This window comes from Chiloscyllium punctatum, chromosome 9, assembly GCF_047496795.1.
Source record: "Chiloscyllium punctatum isolate Juve2018m chromosome 9, sChiPun1.3, whole genome shotgun sequence".
NCBI classification, from domain to species: Eukaryota; Metazoa; Chordata; class Chondrichthyes; order Orectolobiformes; family Hemiscylliidae; genus Chiloscyllium; species Chiloscyllium punctatum.
The window spans coordinates 74,787,256-74,808,360 of NC_092747.1; the positions used below are offsets into that span (position 1 = coordinate 74,787,256).

General features: G+C 40.7%; 1 protein-coding gene across 4 annotated transcripts in view; it reads right to left on the bottom strand.

Annotated features, from left to right (window-relative positions):
* The window catches only part of mre11a (MRE11 homolog A, double strand break repair nuclease), a 111,514-nt gene that overhangs the window by 65,496 nt on the left and 24,913 nt on the right, over positions 1 to 21,105 (bottom strand). For all 4 annotated transcript variants that reach the window (XM_072577826.1, XM_072577828.1, XM_072577825.1 and 1 more), the window contains 5 exons: positions 5,591 to 5,732; positions 4,375 to 4,489; positions 3,627 to 3,812; positions 2,833 to 3,004; positions 991 to 1,071 (listed from right to left, as the gene is read on the bottom strand). In XM_072577826.1, the coding sequence (XP_072433927.1) occupies positions 991 to 1,071; positions 2,833 to 3,004; positions 3,627 to 3,812; positions 4,375 to 4,489; positions 5,591 to 5,732 (696 nt within the window). The remainder of the gene's footprint in view (positions 1 to 990; positions 1,072 to 2,832; positions 3,005 to 3,626; positions 3,813 to 4,374; positions 4,490 to 5,590; positions 5,733 to 21,105) is intronic.

A 21,105-nucleotide genomic window follows, 5' to 3' on the forward strand; every position in this document is an offset into this window, starting at 1 on the left:
GCATGCAAAAATGCAAATTTCCATGGATCAAAGACTTCAAATGAACGAGCAGGAATTATTAAACTTAACGAGATTAAAAGATGATTTAATTAGGTGTTCAAAATCATAACAGATCTAGCAAAGTCAAAGCGGATAGGGCAAAACTGTTGGTAGCGGAATCAAGAACCAGAGGACACAGATCTAAAGCCGTCAGCAAGAACAACAAAGGTCAAATAAAGAAAAGTGTTTTTATATGCTATGTGGTTAACATCTGGAATACACTGCTCGAGGGTGCTCCAGGCAGATTCAGTTGTAGTTTTCAAAAGGGACTCTGTAAGTAACTGAAAAAAAAATTCCAATGGGCTCTGTAGAAACAGTTGTGAAGAGGAGCTAGCTAAATTTCTCTTTCAGGGAAGAAATCCAGCATATTTTGAAAAGGTTAAATGGTCTCCTCTGTGCTGTAATGATTCTGTGATTCCTGTACCACTACACAGCATCACTAAGTTAAAGGCCTGGATTTCTTGTCAGAGTATCAGAGTACCTAAAATTAGTGAACCCACAACTGAGCCTTTACCAAGACATCTATATTCCCAACATTGAGAAGGTCAAAACAGAACTCAAAATGTGGTTTGACCAAGTTAAAAAAAGAAACCAAGGCTAAAATTGGCATAAGCAGTAATACAACAATGACAATATTGAATTGGCAATGGATTTGCTTTACTATTCTTTTAAACAATAATCTTCACCATATTGATTATATACTTTCAACTGATCCATTCACTACTACTTCCAGGCCCTTATTCTATTTAGGAGCCTTGAGCATTTGAACATATTTTAGACAGAATTGTGAATATACATGTTACACAACTCAAAAGAATATCTATTCCTGATACTTTACCCAGGATAGAAATAACCTTAGTTCTTCAAAATTAACTTTACTTTCATTTTTCTGCTTACCCACTTTACCTGCAACTTATAAAAAAGGCTAATCCATTAAAAAAAAACACTGACTCTCAATCTTATTAGAGGCTTTTCTGGTTGACGAGGATTTCCTATTCGCTCTCTTTCAGCAGCATCCAACATTCCTTCCACCTACAAGATAAATACAGATGACAATGTGTGTTATTATTCAATTAGTTCAAAATAACAATTGTCCAATCGAAACTAGTTCAGAGTCTCTATTGCAACAGTCTCAATATTCACTCTGTAGATATTTACCATGTATTCTACTTAGGTATGCTATAACATTCTCAAACAATGCATAATAAAATTTAAATTAACTGTGGCAATAGAAGTGCACAATTTCTGACCATACTTATATGACCCGTAGTGCAAACATTCTGATATAAGTAAGTATAAATAAGTTTTAGTGAATTCACGGTAGTTTCCACAGTGTTGTCATGTTACAGCAACACAGCATTTCGAGAAGGTCATGGATAGATTCAGAACTGTGCCTTCAATTGTGAAAAAATTCATTCTCTGGAAGGGAGGAGATAGATTCTTGCTTATGAGTCCAACATGAATAAGTTTGTTCTATGTGGGGAATTTGTTGTCATTCTCAAGTATTGATACAGATCAATTTAGGAATACAAACTGCTTAATGTGCTGTTTTAGCACTCACCCCTGTCCTACTACTTCCAACATTTCATTAGTTGTGGCCTTAGAGGTGGTTCCAAAATCTATTTTCATACATTACTGTTATCATAGTATGTTTGGTGTCATTTATGAAAATATTTATAGTCTGTCGTTGCTTTGAGGGAACAAAATAACAAAAAAATTCAAATGTCAGGAGAAAGTGAGGACTGCAGATCTTGAAGACAAGAGTCGAAGTCTGGATCTGGAAAATTACAGCAGGTCACGCAGCATTCGAAGAGCAGGAAAGTCAACCTTTCTGGCATAAGCCCTTTATCAGGATTGATCAAGTCTTATGCCCAAAACGTCGACTCTCCTGCTCCTTGGATGCTGCCTGGCCTGCTGTGCTTTTCAATTCAAGTGTCAGGCCCATCTATTTATACTTAGCATATAAGAATATATCAAAATCTTGTGCATCATTGCCAGGGCTCCTTCAGTAGAAAAAACTGCCAGTCCACCAGGTGAACTTACATTGCTGAAATGACACTGCCGAAAGTTTGCTAAATCCCCAAAAGATTCTTTGCTCATACTCTTATTTCTTTTTTTTTAAATGATTAATATGACTAGTTGGATGCTTGTCATAATTTCACTCACAAAATCAATATATAGAGAGTTTGATCAACCAACTTAATGAAGTGCAATTGCTACAAATCAATTAAAATAAGTGATTTCATCAATGAAAGTAAAGAATACGGTTTAATCATGCTTAAATGCTTAGGGTTCCAAAGATACTTAGACAAGTGATTACATTATTACACTGTTACATTATTATTGCAAATGAGTGTGGAATTGAGAGAAAAAAATAAGAATAATTAGTACCAGTATCCTTGACTAAACAAGAATGATTTTTGGCAGAACCAAGTCAAAAACATTAAGAACTGAATCACTTTACGGAAGTACGGTAAAAAAAATCAACGATCAATTCCAAATTTTTCAGCTCCTATTTTCTAAATTAGAAAATGACTCTGCATGTTAACACAGCTCCTTGAAATATTTCAATTATGCTTTGTTCTAGTTCCTGATCACCAATGGCAGGCATCATACATTGCCAAAATAAGTCAAACCAAAGGCTTCTGCTAAAATTAGGAAGATTGCAAGCATTCTAAAGGGCTCCCCCAACAAAATGCAATCTTAGGAGAAAAGTTCTTAGAATAAGCTCAGCACCATCTTCTGCAGTGTGGCTTAGGTTGGGAAATGACTTGCTGTATTCTATTGATTTACCTTCTCTACACAGAAAGCCTCTATTTTCTGTGTGACTTTGGGATGATCTGGGTTAAACAGATCAGGATAATCTGCAAGGACGACATCTTCAATAAAGAACTGGCGAACTGTTTTCAAAGGAATCTTCCGCATGTTCATTTTCTTTCCTTTAATTCGCAACAGTCCAATGTGTCTGTAAATCAAGAGAAATAAAACCTTATAAATATCACTACTAACAAACTGATTAATGTCATCCATGTTGATCTCACCTAATTATGACTCAATTATGTAGGCTTTAAAGCAATTCAACAGATATTGAAGTGAATGTTTAAAATCCATGCTGCTAGACAGCATACCATTAACTCTGCATATAAATCTGACGGGATTGGTAAACTGACCGCTACATCCAAATTTCTTATAATACTTAGTGCATGAATCTCTGCACTAGTAGTACAACTTCAGCATTTTTTTGAATTCTGGATAACAGATTTAATTTAATGGGAAGAAAATTAGTTAAGTTTTCGGAGCATTATCAGCTCAAAGATTGCAAGCCACATCATACCAGCTTCATTCAAACAAATATAATAATTCTTTCATCATTGCTGGGGGCCTATCCTGAAATTTCTTCTCAAAATCATTATGAGAACATCCCTCAGATGCCTACAACTCGACCTTTTGCAATAATAGATTACAAGAGCAGCTCATCAATATCAAACTTTTAAAAATATATTGCTAACAGTGAGAAATGCTTCTCAACTATCTCTACAATTATGTCACAATAAGATTAGCAAAGTAGACTGTAAAAAGGCATTTACTTCTTTACAGCTTCTCCTGGAGAAAGAGAAGTAACAACTGTACTTCCAGGCTGTGAGACATAGAACAGCTGCTGTTCATTTCTTGTTGGAGCTATTTTACACTCATGTTCATGTCCCCACATAACAAGGTCTAGAAAATCATCCAAAAATTGCTCAGGAATGTAATTGGTGGCTCCATGTTTGCTCCTGTTAAGGAAATAACAAATTGTATAAACATTCAAATATATCATATTCATCTACAAAAGGTATTTTTAAATGCAAACATTCCCAATACCAGTGTAAAATTTCTGATTCACTTCTTTAAAAGCACTACCGACACAAAAGTAAATATTTTTGCACTTTTAAATTAGTTTCTTCAACAGCTCAATTTCTTAAAGAGATCATGGCAAAATTTACTAATGGCAGGTTTCATTAAGAATTTTATCTTGAAGGGAGTTTTTTCCAGCATTTCTAATGGTTCAGTGATATTCACATTCCAAATACCATCACATCAGAGTAATAAAAGCTTTTACTGCTTTCTCTTTCATAACATTTGGCATTATATGTTTTTTAACTCCCCGATGTCACCTAATGACTTCTCAAAGTACACAATTATAAACAAATGCACCAAGAAAAGTTCTGAAATATCACACCAGAATTTTTAAATTAATGCAGACATCAATCCAAGCAATGATATTCAATCTTCCAATTAAAATTGATTGATAATGTTATTTTCCACCAAATCATTCATTTATTTGTTTTTTCTTACCTGTTTTGATGAATGACAAATATGTTAAACCAGCTATCTTCATCTTCCTTTGGCCTAAGCATGGTAACTTGCTTGTTTACAAACATTCTGTAAAGGCGCTCATCTGGGATGGCTCCTATGAAATCATACAGCACACACACTATTTTAACAAAATTCCAAATTGATTTCAAGTTAAATAAGGCACATTACTTTTTAAATCACAATTCTTAAATTCCTACAACTACACTGTATGATTAGCATTACTTGTGCTGAACTCAAACAATTGTACTAAACATTTTGAAAATAGTTTGTTGATTATCCCCCTCCCCAATCATAATTCCTCTAAATCTCAGCATCTGCTAAATTTTAAAATTACAGATTCAGGTAACAGCTGATATAGTCATAGAGTAATAGAGATGTACAGCACTGAAACAGACCCTTCTGTCCAACTTGTCCATGCCGAACACATATCTTAACCTAATCTAGTCCCATTTGCCCATATCCCTCAAAACCTTTCCTATTCATATATACATCTAGATGTTTTTGAATGCTGGAATTGTACCAGCCTCCATTACTTCCTCTGGTAGCTCATTCCATACATGCACCAACCTCTATATAAAGAAGTTGCCGCTTAGGTACCTTTTAAATTTTTCCCCTCTCACCCTAAACCTATACACTCCAGTTCTACACTCCCCAACTGCAAGAAAAAAGTGTTGTCTATTTGTCCTATCCATGCCCCTCGTGATTTTATAAACCTCTAAGGTTACTCTTCAGCCTCCACATGTAGTCTTAAGAGGGATCCTGTTCACTGTTCAGAACATCCCAGCAGTGTCACTAGTCTGAACCTAAGTGAGGACATAACAGAGTTGAATTAGCCACTTGCCCTTGTCAGATGGATAGTCTGTGCTAGTACGGTTGCGCTGGTTACATCTGGCAAGGTTGCTCAGAAGCAGGAACAAACTGCTGAGCCACCTAACCACAGGTATTCTAATGAGCAAGTTCATCTGCTGGTGTGAACCACTGCTCATCTCAAAAAAAACCACAAAGATTTTAATGTTTAATTTAATATTTAAGAGAAAATGTCTGCTGTATTTGTTTATGTAGCAAGGTTCAACACTTTAAAATTAACTCAATGTGAAGAATTTTGGTACTGCAGAAAACACAAAAGAAACAATAAAAATGCATGCTCTTAAAGCAAACATGAGTGTTGTGTTTAGAGTAAACTCAAGAATCTCACCTAACCCATACAGCGCCAGCTTAGTATTTCCTTTCTGCATCAGAACAGGGCTAATGTCAGTCTTCTCCACAGACAATGACCGACCAAAATGATTTACCAATCCAGCACAGCTCAAAAGATCCAAGGCACACAGGGCATCTGCCTAAAAAAAAGAAAATTTTCCAGTAAAATTAAGATGCAATATATACTGAATCAAATTCGAAAAAATAGAATGTAAGGGTCCAATGACTTTCTCCATTCTTTTTATTTGAATCCTTCTTTTACGTACCAAATAAACCTCATTGAGTAAATAATTGGCAGTACAGTGATTAGCACTGTTGCCTTACAGAGCCAGGGACCAATGTTTGATTCCAAGCTTAGAGTCATAGAATTAAACAGCATAAAAACAGATCCTTCAGTCTAACACATCTGCGCTGATCAGACATCCCAATCTGACCTTGTCCCATTTGCCAGAATTTGGACCACATCACTTTAAACCCTTCCTATTCATATGCCCATCCAAGTGCCTTTTAAATGTTGCAATTGTACTTGCCTCCACCATTTCCTCTGGTGGCTCAGTCCAAACACACACCACCCTCTGTGTGAAAATGTCATCCTTCGGGTCCTTTTTGAAATCATTCCCCCTCACCTTAAACTTATGTAGTTTTGGGCACCCCAACCTATGAAAAGACTTTTCTGCAACCTCCAAGTTTGACAATACCCTTCCTAAAGAAGGATGACCAGAACTGTACGTCGTATTCCAAAAGTAGCCTCACCAATGTCCGGTACAACAGCAACATGACATCTGTGTGTGGACTTTGCACTCTCCCTGTGTCTGCATGGGTATCTGCTGGTGCTCTGGTTTTCTCCTACGGCCCAAAGGTATGAAGGTTAGGTGGACTAGCTATCCTAAATTGCCCCATAGTATCCAGGGATGTGTAGACTAGTGGATTAGCTATGGTAAATTCAGGGTTGCATGGATCGGGTGGAGGGAGGTCTGGGTGGCATGCTCTTTGGTGCATGATGGGTTGAATGGCTTCCTTTAGGCATTCAATGAAAACAAAGAACTCCAGGTGTTGCAAATCTACAGCAAAAGCAGAAATGTCTGGAAAAACTCACCAAGTCTGTAACAGATGTGGAGAAAAACAGAGTAAACATTTTGATTCCGATAACACTCAACAATGTGGGAAGTTGTGAATTTAGTCAAAAGGGAAAAAGCAACATACATAAAGTTTCTGAAGGTAAAATTGTACTGGGCCAGTGAAGAATATAAAGGAAGCAGAAATGAACTGAAGCAGAATTAGGAGAGCAATTAATGGTAGGGGCTTTGGTAGTGTTTTACAACAAGAGGGACCTGGGGTGCAGGTAGATTAATCTTTGAAGTTTGCGTCACATAGAGACAGGGTAGTTTAAAAGGCGTTTGGCATTGCTCAGTTCTTTGAGTACAGGAGTTGGGAAGTCATGTTGAGGTTGTACAGAACATTGGTGAGGTCTCTACTGGAATACCTTGTCCAGTTCTGGTTGCGCAGTTACAGCATGGATATTATCAAGCTGCAGAGGTTCAGTAGAGATTTATAAGGATGTTGCCGAATATGGAAGGTTTGAGTTATAAAGAAAGGCTGGATAGGCTGGGACTTTTTCACTGGAGTGTAAGAGACTGAGAGGTGACCTGATAGAAATTTATAAAATAATGAGAGGTCTAGATAGCTAATGGTAATTGTCTTTTCCCTAGGATGGGAAATTTCAAGACATTTTTAAAGTGAGAGGAAAAGAATTTAAAAATCACATGAGTAGCAAATTTTTTTATACAGAGGGCTGTTCGCATGTGGAATGAGCTTTCTGAGGAAATGGTGGATGCATGTACAATTGCAATTTAAAAGACATTTGGATGTGTACATGAATAGGAAAGATTTGGAGGGATATGGGCCAGGAGCAGGCAGGTGGGACTAGTTTAGTTTGGGATTATAGACAGCATGGACTGTTCCTGTGCTGTATGATTCTGTGACTAAGAAAGGTTGAAAAGAATCTTAAGGCATTCTATACATACATTAAAAAACAAGAGGATAACAAGGGAGAAGGTCAGACCACTCAAGGATAAAGTAGGGAACTGTGCTTGGGGTCCGAAGATGTGGGCGAGATCCTAAATGAGTACCTTGTGTCAGTATTCACCCAGGAGAAAGATATGGAGGATTAGTATGGAGTATGCTGATATGCTAGAGCATTTTGAGATCAATAAAAAAAGTGGTGTTGTGTCTCTTAAAGAACATTGAGATCAGTCCCCAGGGCCCAATGGCCCCAGGTTACTGAGAGAGGCAAGAGAAGAGATTGTTGGGCCCTTGACCAAGATCTTTGTATCCTCACTAGCCACTGGAGAGGTCCTGGATGACTAGCAAGTCTCTAATGTTGTTCCTCTGTTCAAGAAGGGAAATAGGGATAATCCAGGAAACCACAGACCGGCAAGTGTCACATTGGTTGTTGGGAAGCCACTGGAGAGTATTCTTAGGGATAGGATTTATGTGCATTTGGAAAAGCATGGCCTAATTAGGGACAGTCAGCATGGTTTTATGCGGGCAGGTCATGTCTTACTACTTGATTGAATATTTTGGGGAGGTAACGAGGGTGCTGGATGAGGGTACAACACCACTTATTTCTTGATTTCAAAATGCTCTAGCATATCAGCATGCTCCATACGATCTCACTATCTTCCATGTCTTTCTCCTGGGTGAATACTGACACAAGGTACTCATTTAGGATCTCGCCCACATCTTCGGACCCCAAGCACAAGTTCCTTCCTTTATCCTTGAATAGTCCAACCTTCTCCCTTGTTGTCCTCTTGTTTTTTAATGTATGTATAGAATGCCTTGACATTCTTTTTAACCTTTTTTAGTCATAGAGTCATACACATGTTATTTACATGGATTTTAGTAAGGCTTTCAACAAGGTCCCTCATAGTAGACTATAAGGAGAGACTAGGAAAATGCAGCATGTTTTCTCTGGAGCAGTGGAGGCTGAGTGGAGACTTGATAGAAGTCTATAAAATTATGAGATGCATAGATAAAGTTGATGGTCAAAATCCTTTTCCCAGAGTTCAAATGTCTAATACCCAGGGTCATGCACTTAAGGTGAGAGGAGGAAAATTCTATGAAGATGTAAGGGGCAAGTTATTTACACAGTGAGTGGTAGGAGTCTGAAATGCGCTGCCAGGGTGGTGCTAGAGACAGGTACAATAGGGGCAACTTAGGAACTTTTAGATAAGCACATAAACATGCAAGGGAGGAGTGGGAGGAGATGGACCAAGGGCAGACAGGAGGGATTAGTTTAATCTGGCATCATTGTGTGATGTAGTATTCTATGATCTATGTTCAATGACTTAGATGTGTGTAACAAAGGCTGGTAACTAAGTTTGCAGAAGACACAAACTTGGAAATTTCGTTGTGAAGTGGACATAAGGAAATTGCAGATGGATACAAATAGATGAGTAAGTGGGCAAAAATGTGACAGAGTATAAATTTGGGAAAAGATGAAATTGTTTACTTTGTCACAAAGAATAAAGAAGAGTATCACATAGATTGGAGAACAATTACAGCGTTCCAAGCTGCAAAGGGATCTAGTTGTTCCAAGTGCACAAAGTCACAGAAAGCTGTTATGCATTTATGGCAGTGATTGCAAACGCTAATGGAATGCAAAAAGGAGGGGAATTCACTGAACACTTAAGGTTGAGTAGACTTTGTAAAGCAACAAAATAAAATGTTATCAGGTGTAGATGGGAATGTGTAATTCAAGACAAACAGATCATCTATGACCTTATTGAAAGAAGCAGCAGACTTGAGGAGCCAAAAGGCCTACTTGTGCCCCTAATTTGTATGTTGTATGTTCATTTTCTGCTAATTTTAACAATCGTAAACTGCAGCTGAGAGCTACATGTGCTATTTAATGTTTCCAGTGGACCAGTTCATGCAAGATGAGCACTGTCTAAAGTTTGCCTACTACTACTAAAGTCACAGGTAAAGTTACTATAGCCCCCCAAACGATAAGGCTGTTCTTTCATTAGACAGACCTGACTGGTGGAGTTTAACCGGAGGGTCACGATGCCTCACATGAGGGCCAAGGTTAAGAGGGTGAACCCTCATGGTCACCCCACCCCATGCAGAAAACCAACCAGTGCAGCTGGCATCATTCTGCATCGCAAATCAGGCATCCAGGTAACTGAACTATCAAAGTCATCCTGCACCTCCTAACAGCGATGTGTAATTCAGGCTGCAGCATGTGCTGTAAGCAGCTTAGGGAACTTCCTGTTTGAACAGCAGGAAAAAAAGGACGATGCTAAGGGGCAGACAAAGTTTGTGGAGACAGCAAAAAAAGCCTTGATATAGGAGACAGGCTCTCTATCTTCAAGGAATCAGGTAGTCCTTCACAACAGACACAGCAAACACAATAGGAACTGACACCATCACAATAAATGGTAGTAGTAGAGCCCACGGATATGGGTAGAGTACTGTAAGAATTCAATGATATCACACAAGTCAATGCACTATATGGTATATCCTCAAATCCACAAATGAACCACAAGCTTCAGACACAGCTGAATGCACCACAGCCCTCTCACTTTCCTGACAATATACTCTTGATTAAGCACAACTCATAACTAACGTGCAAACTGTGGCTTCACTTGACCTTTACATATTTGGCACCAACATCCCATACATTTATACACTGCCAGCTTTGCAACTACAACAGACATCACACATGCATGTTGCATCAGATTCAATGACACATTTGACTCTTCCTGCAGGCCAAGATATAGCATAATTGGATCAAGACAAAAGATGGAAAATTATAGGCCAATTAGCCTAACCTCGGTTGTTGGTAAAATTCTAGAATCCATCATTAAGGATGAGGTTTCTAACTTCTTGGAAGAGCAGGGTCAGATTAGAACAAGTCAACGTGGATTTAGTAAGGGGAGGTCGTGCCTGACAAACTGTTGAAATTCTTTGAAGAGATGACAAGTAGGTTAGACCAGGGAAACGCAGTGGATGTGGCCTACCTAGACTTCCATAAGGCCTTTGATAAGGTTCCACACAGGAAGCTGCTGAGCAATGTGAGGGCTCATGGTGTTCAAGGTGAGCTACTGGTATGGATTGAGGATTGGCTGTCTAACAGAAGGCAGAGAGTTAGTTCTTTTTCGGAATGGCAGCCGGTGACAAGTGGTGTCCTGCAGGGTTCAGTGTTGGGGCCGCAGCTGTTCACATTATATATTAATGATCCGGATGAAGGGACTGGGGGCATTCTAGTGAAGTTTGCCGATGATACAGTTAGGTGGACAGGCAGGTAGTACTGAGGAAGTGGGGAGGTTGCAGAAGGATCTAGACAGTTTGGGAGAGTGGTCCAGGAAATGGCTGATGGAATTCAATGTGAGCAAAGGCGAGGTCTTGCACTTTGGAAAAAAGAATACAAGCATGGACTACTTTCTAAACGGTGAGAAAATTCGTAAAGTCAAAGTACAAAGGGATCTGGGAGTGCTAGTTGAGGATTCTCTAAAGGTAAACATGCAGGTTGAGACCATGATTAAGAAAGCGAATGCAATGTTGTCATTTATCTCAAGAGGGTTGGTATATAAAAGCACCGTTGTGCTACTGAGACTTTATAAAGCTCTGGTTAGCCCCATTTGGAGTACTGTGTCCAGTTTTGGTCCCCACACCTCAGGAAGGACATACTGGCACTGGAACGTGTCCAGCGGAGAGTCACACGGATGATCCCTGGAATGGTGGGTCTAACATATGAGGAACGGCTGAGGATTCTGGGACTGTATTCATTGGAGTTTAGAAGATTAAAGGGAGATCTAATAGAAACTTACAATATAATACATGGCTTGGAAAGGGTGGACGCTAGGAAATTGTTTCCGTTAGGCGAGGAGACTAGGACCCGTGAACACAGCCTTAGAATTAGAGGGGGTAAATTCAGAACAGAAATGCTGAGACATTTCTTCAGCCAGAGAGTGGTGGGCCTGTGGAATTCATTGCCACAGAGTGCAGTGGAGGCTGGGACGCTAAATGTCTTCAAGGCAGAGATTGATAAATTCTTGATGTCACAAGGAATTAAGGGCTATGGGGAGAATGCGGGTAAGTGGAATTGAAATAGCCATCAGCCATGATTGAATGGCGGTGTGGACTCGATGGGCCGAATGGTCTTACTTCCGCTCCTACGTCTTATGGTCTTATAATTGCAGGTTGCAGCATCTTTGCCAGTGCGAAAAAGCATGGATGCATGTTCCTTACCCTTATGGAAGAGACCATGCTCACCATCATTGAAGCAGTCGCAACGGAGCTTACGTCCAAGGTGGTTTTGGCATTTGTTGCCAGAATTGTGACAATGCTGTCTTTCAAGAGGTCATTTTGTCCTTTTTTTTGTGAAGAGAGGTTGTAAGGGAGAGGTCCAAGCCATCTACCAAAGCCACTAGGGTAAACAGCCTGTGAGGCCATGAGGTTTTCTTTTTAAAATGTTGGAACAGTAGAAGCACCTGGATGGGTGTGACCAGCACTCACAGACTAGCATTTATAGGTTTTATTTAGATTTTTGGTTTAATTTTAAGCAGTTGTTGTTGTGGGCTTAAAAAAGTGGAAGCTTCTTTTCCTTCTCTCAATTATAGCCAAAAACTAGAGGCTCTCTTCCTAGTTTGCTAGGTTGCATGTGAGACAAAAACTGTTTTTATGAACTTGCCTTTTTGCCAGAGCCTATGGTTATGTGATGTTACTATATTTGAACCATTAATTAGTTGTAGTTACTGTATCTATTATTCTGTTAGGTATTCCAATAGAATTAAGTTATTCCAAGGTCTTCCTTCTTGTGTGATATTTTAACTATAGTGTTTAAATAAATTCTATTTCGCTTAAAGTCCAGTAGTTTGACCAATCAAATTGCATCTAGAACACAGCATGTTAAATTGGCCTTTAAAATAAGAAAACATCAGGGTCGAGGTTATCTTCCTAAAATATTTTAAGGGGGTCTGGTCAGGATCAAAATCTCTAATGCCAGGTTGAGTTTAGGATTATTGAGCTCGAATGGTAAGTGTTAATGTCTTGTGTTTCACGTGTTGAATCTGGTTAGTTTAAACAGAGTGTACCTTGTGAAGTAATGGCCCTTTCGGTCACTAAGAGTTTTCTGGGGGTGAAAGAAGTCAGTCCTGGAGTTTTACAGAAAGTGAGCAAGGCACAATTTTTGAAAGTGGCAGACCAGCTAGAGCTGGGGTTGCCTTTGTCCTTGCGAAAAGGAGGTAATTGCAGTAATAGCTCAACATTTACTGTAAATGGCTGTAAATGCCATTAGAATTTTTGGAAAAGACTAAAATTCAGTTGCAAATGAAGCCACTTGAATTACATGCAAAAGAAAGAGAAAAATTAAATGAAACAGTTTGCATGATGACTAAAAGTAGAGGATAAAGGAAACAATAGCCGTAGCATTAGAAAAAGAGAGGAAGACCATTGCAGAATAAAGGAAGAAACGAAAAGCAGAAAGACAGAGAGTCTGATCTTCATAAGTTGGCAATTTAAGAAGAAAGTGGACTTAAAAGGGCAGGGGTGAATGAAGAACGTGGGCTTAGTGAGGAGGACAGTGAGGAAGAGCAAGCCCATGTAGCCAAAGACCTGATGGGAATCTGTTTAAATATGTTCAAGTGTTGCTAAGGCTCGACAAGAAAGATGTAGAAGCCTTTTCATTTCAGCAAGTGGCTAAACAAATGAAATGGTCAGTGACCACGTGGGTATTGTTGATCCGAACAAAGTTGGTAAGTAGAGCTAATGAGGTATTTGCATCACTATCAGAGGAGATATCTTGAGTATAATGAGGTGAAAAATGCCACCTTAACTGCACATGAGCTAGTGCCAGATGCCTGCAGACAATGTGAACCTGAAGGGTGGAGAGATAAATGAGAAGAGTGTGCGGTTGGGGAGAAAGTAGCATCGAGTACAATAGGTGAGTGGGGGAGGGGATGAACGTGATAGGTCATGGGGGAGGGTGGAGTGGATAGGTGGAAAAGAAGATAGACAGGTAGGACAAGTCATGGGGACAGTGCTGAACTGGAAGTTTGGAACTGGGGTGAGGTGAGGGAAGGGGAAATGAGGATACTGTTAAAGTCCACATTGATGTCCTGGGGTTGAAGTATTCCGAGGCGGAAGATGAGGCGTTCTTCCTCCAAGCGTCTGGTGGTGAGGGAGCGGCGGTGAAGGAAGCCCAGGACCTCCATGTCCTCGGCAGAGTGGGAGGGGGAGTTGAAATGTTGGGCCACAGGGCTGTGTGGTTGATTGGTGCGGGTATCTCGGAGATGTTCCCTAAAACGCTCTGCTAGGAGGCGCCCAGTCTCCCCAATGTAGAGGAGACCACATCGGGAGCAGCGGATACAATAAATGATATTGGTGGATGTGCAGGTAAAACTTTGATGGATGTGGGAGTCTCCTTTACGGCCTTGGATGGAGGTGAGGGAGGAGGTGGGCACAGGTTTTGCAATCCCTGTGGTGGCAGGGGAAGGTGCCAGGATGGGAGGGTGGGTTGTAGGGGGGGCATGGACCTGACCAGGTAGTCACGGAGGGAACGGTCTTTGCGGAAGGCGGAAAGGGGTAGGAAGGGAAATATATCCCTGGGGTCCGTTTGGAGGTGGCGGAAATGTTGGCGGATGATTTGGTTTATGTGAAGGTTGGTAGGGTAGAAGGTGAGCACCAGGGGCGTCCTATCCTTGTTACGGTTGGAGGGGTGGGGTCTGAGGGCGAAGGTGCGGGATGTGCACGAGATGTGTTGGAGGGCATCTTTAACCATGTGGGAAGGGAAATTGCGGTCTCTAAAGAAGGAGGCCATCTGGTGTGTTCTGTGGTGGAAATGGTCCTCCTGGGAGCAGATACGGCGGAGGCAGAGGAATTGGGAATACGGGATGGCATTTTTGCAGGAGGTAGGGTGGGAAGAGGTATAATCCAGGTCGCTGTGGGAGTTGGTGGGTTTGTAAAAAATGTCGGTGTCAAATCGGTTGTCATTAATGGAGATGGAAAGGTCCAGGAAGGGGAGGGAGGTGTCAGTGATGATCCAGGTAAATTTAAGTTTAGGGTGGAATGCGTTGGTGAAGTTGATGAATTGCTCAACCTCCTTGCGGGAGCATGAAGTGACGCCGATGCAGTCCAGACCAAAGGGGTAGCCATGGGCACCCATATAGGCCCCAGCTATGCCTGTTTTTTTATTGGAATCCTTCGAATCCTCCCACTTCCTCCAGACCAAAGGGGTAGCCATGGGCACCCATATGGGCCCCAGCTATGCCTGTCTCTTTGTTGGCTACGTAGAACAGTCCATCTTCCGTAATTACACCGGCACCACTCCCCACCTCTTCCTCCGCTACATTGATGATTGCATCAGCGCCACCCCGTGCTCCCGCGAGGAGGTTGAGCAATTCATCAACTTCACCAACACATTCCACCCTGACCTTAAATTTACTTGGACCATCTCTGACACCTCCCTCCCCTTCCTGGACCTCTCCATCTCCATTAATAACGACCGACTTGACACTGACAATATTTTACAAACCCACCAACTCCCACAGCTACCTGGATTACACCTCTTCACACCCTAACTCCTGCAAAAATGCCATCCCGTATTCCCAATTCCTCTGCCTCCGCCGTATCTGCTCCCAGGAGGACCAATTCCACCACAGAACATACCAGATGGCCTCCTTCTTTAAAGATCGCAATTTCCCTTCCCACGTGGTTAAAGATGTCTTCCAACGCATCTCGTCCACGTCCCACACTTCCACCCTCAGACCCCACTCCTCCAACCGTAACAAGGACAGAACGCCCATCGTGCTCACCTTCCACCCTACCAACCTTTGCATAAACTAAATCACACACCGACATTTCCGCCACCTCCAAACGGACCCCAGGGATATATTTCCCTCCCCACCCCTTTCCACTTAGACCGTTCCCTCTGTGACTACCTGGTCAGGTCCATGCCCCCCTACAACCCACCCTCCCATCCTGGCACCTTCCCCTGCCACCGCAGGAATTGCAAAACCTGCGCCCACACCTCCTCCCTCACCTCCATCCAAGGCCGTAAAGGAGACTTCCACATCCAAAGTTTTACCTGCACATCCACCAATATCATTTATTGTATCCATTCCTCCCGATGCGGTCTCCTCTACATTGGGGAGACTGGACGCCTCCTAGCAGAGCGTTTTAGGGAACATCTCTGGGACACCCGCACCAATCAACCACACCACCCTGTGACCCATCATTTCAACTCCCCCTCCCACTCTGCCGAGGACATGCAGGCCCTGGAGCTCCCTCACCACCAGACGCCTGGAGGAAGAACGCCTCATCTTCCGCCTTGGAACACTTCAACCCCAGGGCATTAATGTGGACTTCAACAGTTTCCTCATTTCCCCTTCCTCCACCTCAACCCAGTTCCAAACTTCCAGCTCAGCACTGTCCCCATGACTTGTCCTACCTGCCTATCTTCTTTTCCACCTATCCACTCCACCCTCCCCCATGACCTATCACCTTCAACCCCTCCCCCACTCACCTATTGTTCTGTATGCTACTTTCTCCCCACTCCCACTCTCCTCGCATTTAATCGCTCCACCTTTCAGGCTCTCTGCCTCTATTCCTGATGAAGGGCTTTTGTCCAAAACGTCAATTTTACTGCTCCTCGGATGCTGCCTGAACTGCTGTGCTTTTCCAGCACCACTCTAATCCAGAATCTGGTTTCCAGCATCAGCAGTCACTGTTTTTACCTGCCTGCAGACAATGTTTCAGGAACCTAAGGAGGGAACCTGGTCAAACATACATTGAGTTAGAAAGGATCAAAGTAATTTTGATAGGTGGATAAGGGCATTGAAATTGGATCAAATATATGATACTCTTTTCAAGACAATTATTCTGGAGGAGGTCAAAAATTCACTTCCTGAAGACTGAGACCTCATGTGGAAGATCAAAGAGTTAAAACTGCAAGATTAGCAGCAGAAATGCTTGGTAGTTATGAGTTGAATCATAAATAAAAGTTTGGCTTTCAACATCAATGTCAATATGTGAGGAAAATAAATTGTGGATAGAGAAATTCTTAGGTACTAAGGGAAAAGGAGATCTTATTGAAGATAGTAAGGACAGTTTACCACAGGGTAAAAAGGAAATCCATAGGGGGAAAAAGAGAAGTTAAAAAAAGTTCAGGTGTTTTCACTGCAATAAAGTGGGCCACATGAAGTCGCAGCGTGGGTCACTTAGAAAAAGCAATGGGAAGAAAGATGTGGGAAAACAGGATAAGCCAGTGAGCTCTTTTGAAATATTAAAGGAAAATACAGTGGAAGCTAAAAAGAAATTGAATGCATTATAATGTACAACCTGATCAGGGACTGGTTGAGAAGAATTTACTTGTCTATGCCAGGAGGAGCAGTTAAGAAATTAAAATTTTAAGAAATATGGGAGCAGGTCAATCGTTGATAGTAAGAGCTGAGACAATATGTAACTCAGAAGGACTTTTGCCAGAAAAAATAGTAATATATGGAATTCACAGTGAGATGAGAAGTGCTCCATTACATGAAGCGAGGTTGGAGAGTTTGGTGAATTCCAAGAATACCATTTATCCTTGGTCATGATATAGCTGGATTACAGATAGGAGTGATACCTACTGTGGTTGAAAAGCCAGAAATACATCAGGCAACTGAGATGTTACAGGAAGTATATCCTGGGATTATTTCCTAACTGTGTGAATAAAAAGGTCACAAAGCACAGGTTAAATCAGGAGGACAAATTAAAGGATAAAGATAAAGAAGTTGAAGTATAATTATAAGAGATCATGTTTCATCAAATGGTTGAGAAAAAACAAACAGGTGAAGGACAAAGTGGATATTTTTAATTCAGAAAAATTAAGTGAATTACAACAGAAAGATGGAATCGGAAGCAGTTGTATCAAAAAGCATACACTGAAGAAGAATCTGAGTGTATCCCAGAATGTTTACTATTTTTAAAAAAACATCTTGATGAGGAAATGTGCATTCAAATGGATGAAAAATGGACAGATGTTCACTAAGTTGTTTTACCGGTGGAGTACAGAAAAGGGATACTGCAAAATTACCAGTATGAGCTCATTTGGGAGTAAGGAAAACTCAAGCCAAAATACAAAAACATGTTTATTGGCCTGGACTGCATAAGAATATGATTGAATTTGGCCGGGCCTGTCATATGTGTCAGATAATTGGGAAAAGCTCAAACAGAGATAAAACCAACACCTTTAATATCTATTTCTGCAATTGAGGAACCTTTTACAAGAGTCTTAATTGAGTGCATAGGACCCTAACTAAAACAAAAAGTGGGAATCAGTATTTGCTGACCATAATGGATGTGCCCACTAGATTTCCAGAAGCCATTCCACTACTCAATATCATGGCTAAAAGGATTGTAGAAGAGTTACTCAAATTTTCCACTTGATGTGAACTACACACAAAGATATAATCAGATTTAGGGTCAAATTTTACATCAAAATTATTCAAGGAAGTTATGGAAAGCTTAGGACTAAAACCATTCAAATCCAATGTGTACCATTCAGAATTGCAAGGAGTGGTGGCATCAAAAATCTGCAACGTTATTGGTGCAGTTATAGGATTAGTGTTACTTCCAGGAGGTGACACTTTAAAAGTGAGGTTTAGTGGTCTTTATCAAATCAAAAGGTGAACTATTTGATAAGAACACTAGATATACAGAAAACTGTGTGTATGTGTCAAGTGGTACTTTGACTGGGAAGGAAAGCAAAAAGGAGAATGGGTTACTGGTTACAACACAGAGTGAAGAACCAAGGTAAGATGATTCTGAATTGGACATTCCTCAAATTCAATTGGACAATGAGGAAGTTCTCAAAAATCGGGATAAATTATTGAGTTAACTTCTAGACGAAAATCAAAATGACCTGACAGTATTATAATCACATGGGGAATTATGAGGGAATAAGTACTCATCTAATTATGCATTATGTAGGTATAGGAAATGTTGTTAACCTTTCCTATAACAACATTCCTAGACTTAACCCTCTAAAGTTGGCACAGGTTCAAACAGAGATTAAATGCACACTCAAAAGACAACATAAATCGGTGAGTTGTAGCAACTGGAGCTCACCCATATTATTACTGCTAAAACCAGATGTTAACCAATGAATGGATGAATGCAAAATCAATGAAGTTACAAAATCTGATTCATATCCTATTCCGCATTCGGAAGACCGCATTGAGAAGGTAGGGCAAGCAACTTATATTTCCAACAAGATACTGGCAGGTACCTTTATCTGAAAGAGCAAAAGACAATTTCAGCTTTCATGACACCAAATGGACTATATCAATTCAAGGTCATGCCATTTGATATGAAAAATGCGCCAGCCACATTTCAAAGTTAACCAATGAAGTAATTTCTAGATTACCCAATTGTGTGGTGTACATCGACGACCTGCTAATTTTTAGTCACACATGGAAGAAATATTTGCAGCATCTATCAGAATTGCTTGATCAGCTTCGGGAGGCAGGCTTGGTGATAAATCTGTCTAAGAGTGAGTTCACATGGCTCACTTTTTTAGACCAACGGCACGATGGATCAGTGATTAGCACTGCTGCCTCACAGTGCCAAAGACCTGGGTTCAATTCCTGCCTCAGGCAACTGTCGGTGTGGAGTTTGCACATTCTCCCCGTGTCTGCGTGGGTTTCCTCCGGGTGCTCCGGTTTCCTCCCACAGTCCAAAGATGTGCAGGTTAGGTGAATTGGCCATGCTAAATTGCCCGTAGTGTTAGATGAAGGGGTAAATGTAAGGAAATGGGTCTGGGTGGGTTGCTCTTTGGAGGGTCGGTGTGGACTTGTTGGGCCGAAGGGCCTGTTTCCACACTGTAAGTAATCTAATCACTTTTCTGAGCCATGTCATTGGATCTGGACAGATGGCCCCACAGGATATGAAAACAAAGGTTACTGGGGAGTTTCCCAACCATCAAAGAGGGTAGTACTACAATTCCTGGGATTGAATGGTTTTTGTCAGAAGCTCGTCCCAAATTTTAGCAGTGTAGTTGTTCCACTGACTGACTTACTGAAGAAGTACAGAAAATTTTAGTGGACAGGAGTCTCTCAGAAGGCATTTGACAGCCTGAAAGTTGTGTTTATGTTAGCCCCACTTAAATCAAGCAAAGCCATTGAACTTGACTATTGATGCGAGTGATGTGGGTGTTGGTGCTCTACTCTTACAAGAAGATAATAAGAAGATTGAAAGTCCTATTGGGCATTTTTTCTGAAAATTAAATGATCATCAATGGAAATACTTCATGATTAAAAAAGAAACCTTGAGCTTGGATTTGGTGTGACAACATTTCAACATTTATATTTCCAGTAATATGCCTGAGACAATTCTACCTACTGATCATAAATTTTTATTTTTATTTATAAATTAAATATTTTGGAGAAATTTAAGGACAAAAATTCCAAACTGCTTTGATGGAGCTTATTATTGCAATTGCTCAATTTGAACGTTATACATGTGGCAGGACAAGAGAACACAATTGTCAATGCATTGTCATAACTTTGATAAAGAAAAACGGAAGCGTTCAGTGGCGGGAATAAACAGACTGAATGTTTGCATGCTTAGAGGGAATGTAATATATGTCCTGGGTTTTTTTTTTAAAGAGAGGCTGTAAGGCAGAGGCACTGAGCAATCTACCGAAACCATTGGAATAAATAGCTGTGAGGTCTTGGGTTTTTTTCAAAGTTGAAACAATAGAAGCAGCCTGGAAAGGTGTGGTAGGCTCTCACAGACCAGGATTTCTAGTTTTGTTTTAGATTTTAGTTTAGCTTTAAGCAGTTACTTTGTGGGTGTTATGAAGTTGAAGTTCAACCACTTCGATTATCCAAACGGGACAGGTAGGGAGTACTTTGTTCGGATAACTGATTGTTCAGATAAAGGATAACGTTTTTACGGGACCTTGAGATCTTGTTTAGATAATCTAAAATTCGGATAATTGACACTCAGATAACAGAGGTTATTCTGTACTGTACCTTTAAGAGAGAGGCAGCAATTTCCTGAACCAAGAGATTTCAAGCACCTGTGTATACAATTAGATGGTAGTCCTAGAGCGTACTGGAAAACTGAAAACATGTAACATTTGGCTGTGAAATGGATATCGGAGTTTTGTTTGGTGTTTGTTTTGACAACAATTCAAATTTGACCAGTTTCGATTGTGCTCTGCAGGATACTAAAACCCAATCGAGTTTGAATTTATTGTTTGGCCAACATTGAACCAATGAGACAGTCTGATGTTGGGGCTATAAGAAGGAGGAGAAAGTGAGGACTGCAGATGCTGGAGATCAGAGCTGAAAATGTGTTGCTGGAAAAGCGCAGCAGGTCAGGCAGCATCCAAGGAACAGGAGAATCGACGTTTCGGGCATAAGCCATTTTTCAGCTATAAGAAGGAGGACATTTTGAAAGTTGGTCAGACAGCAACTGCCGTATAGAGAGAAAAACTGCCAGAGAGCTAATTGCCTATCTAATAACTTG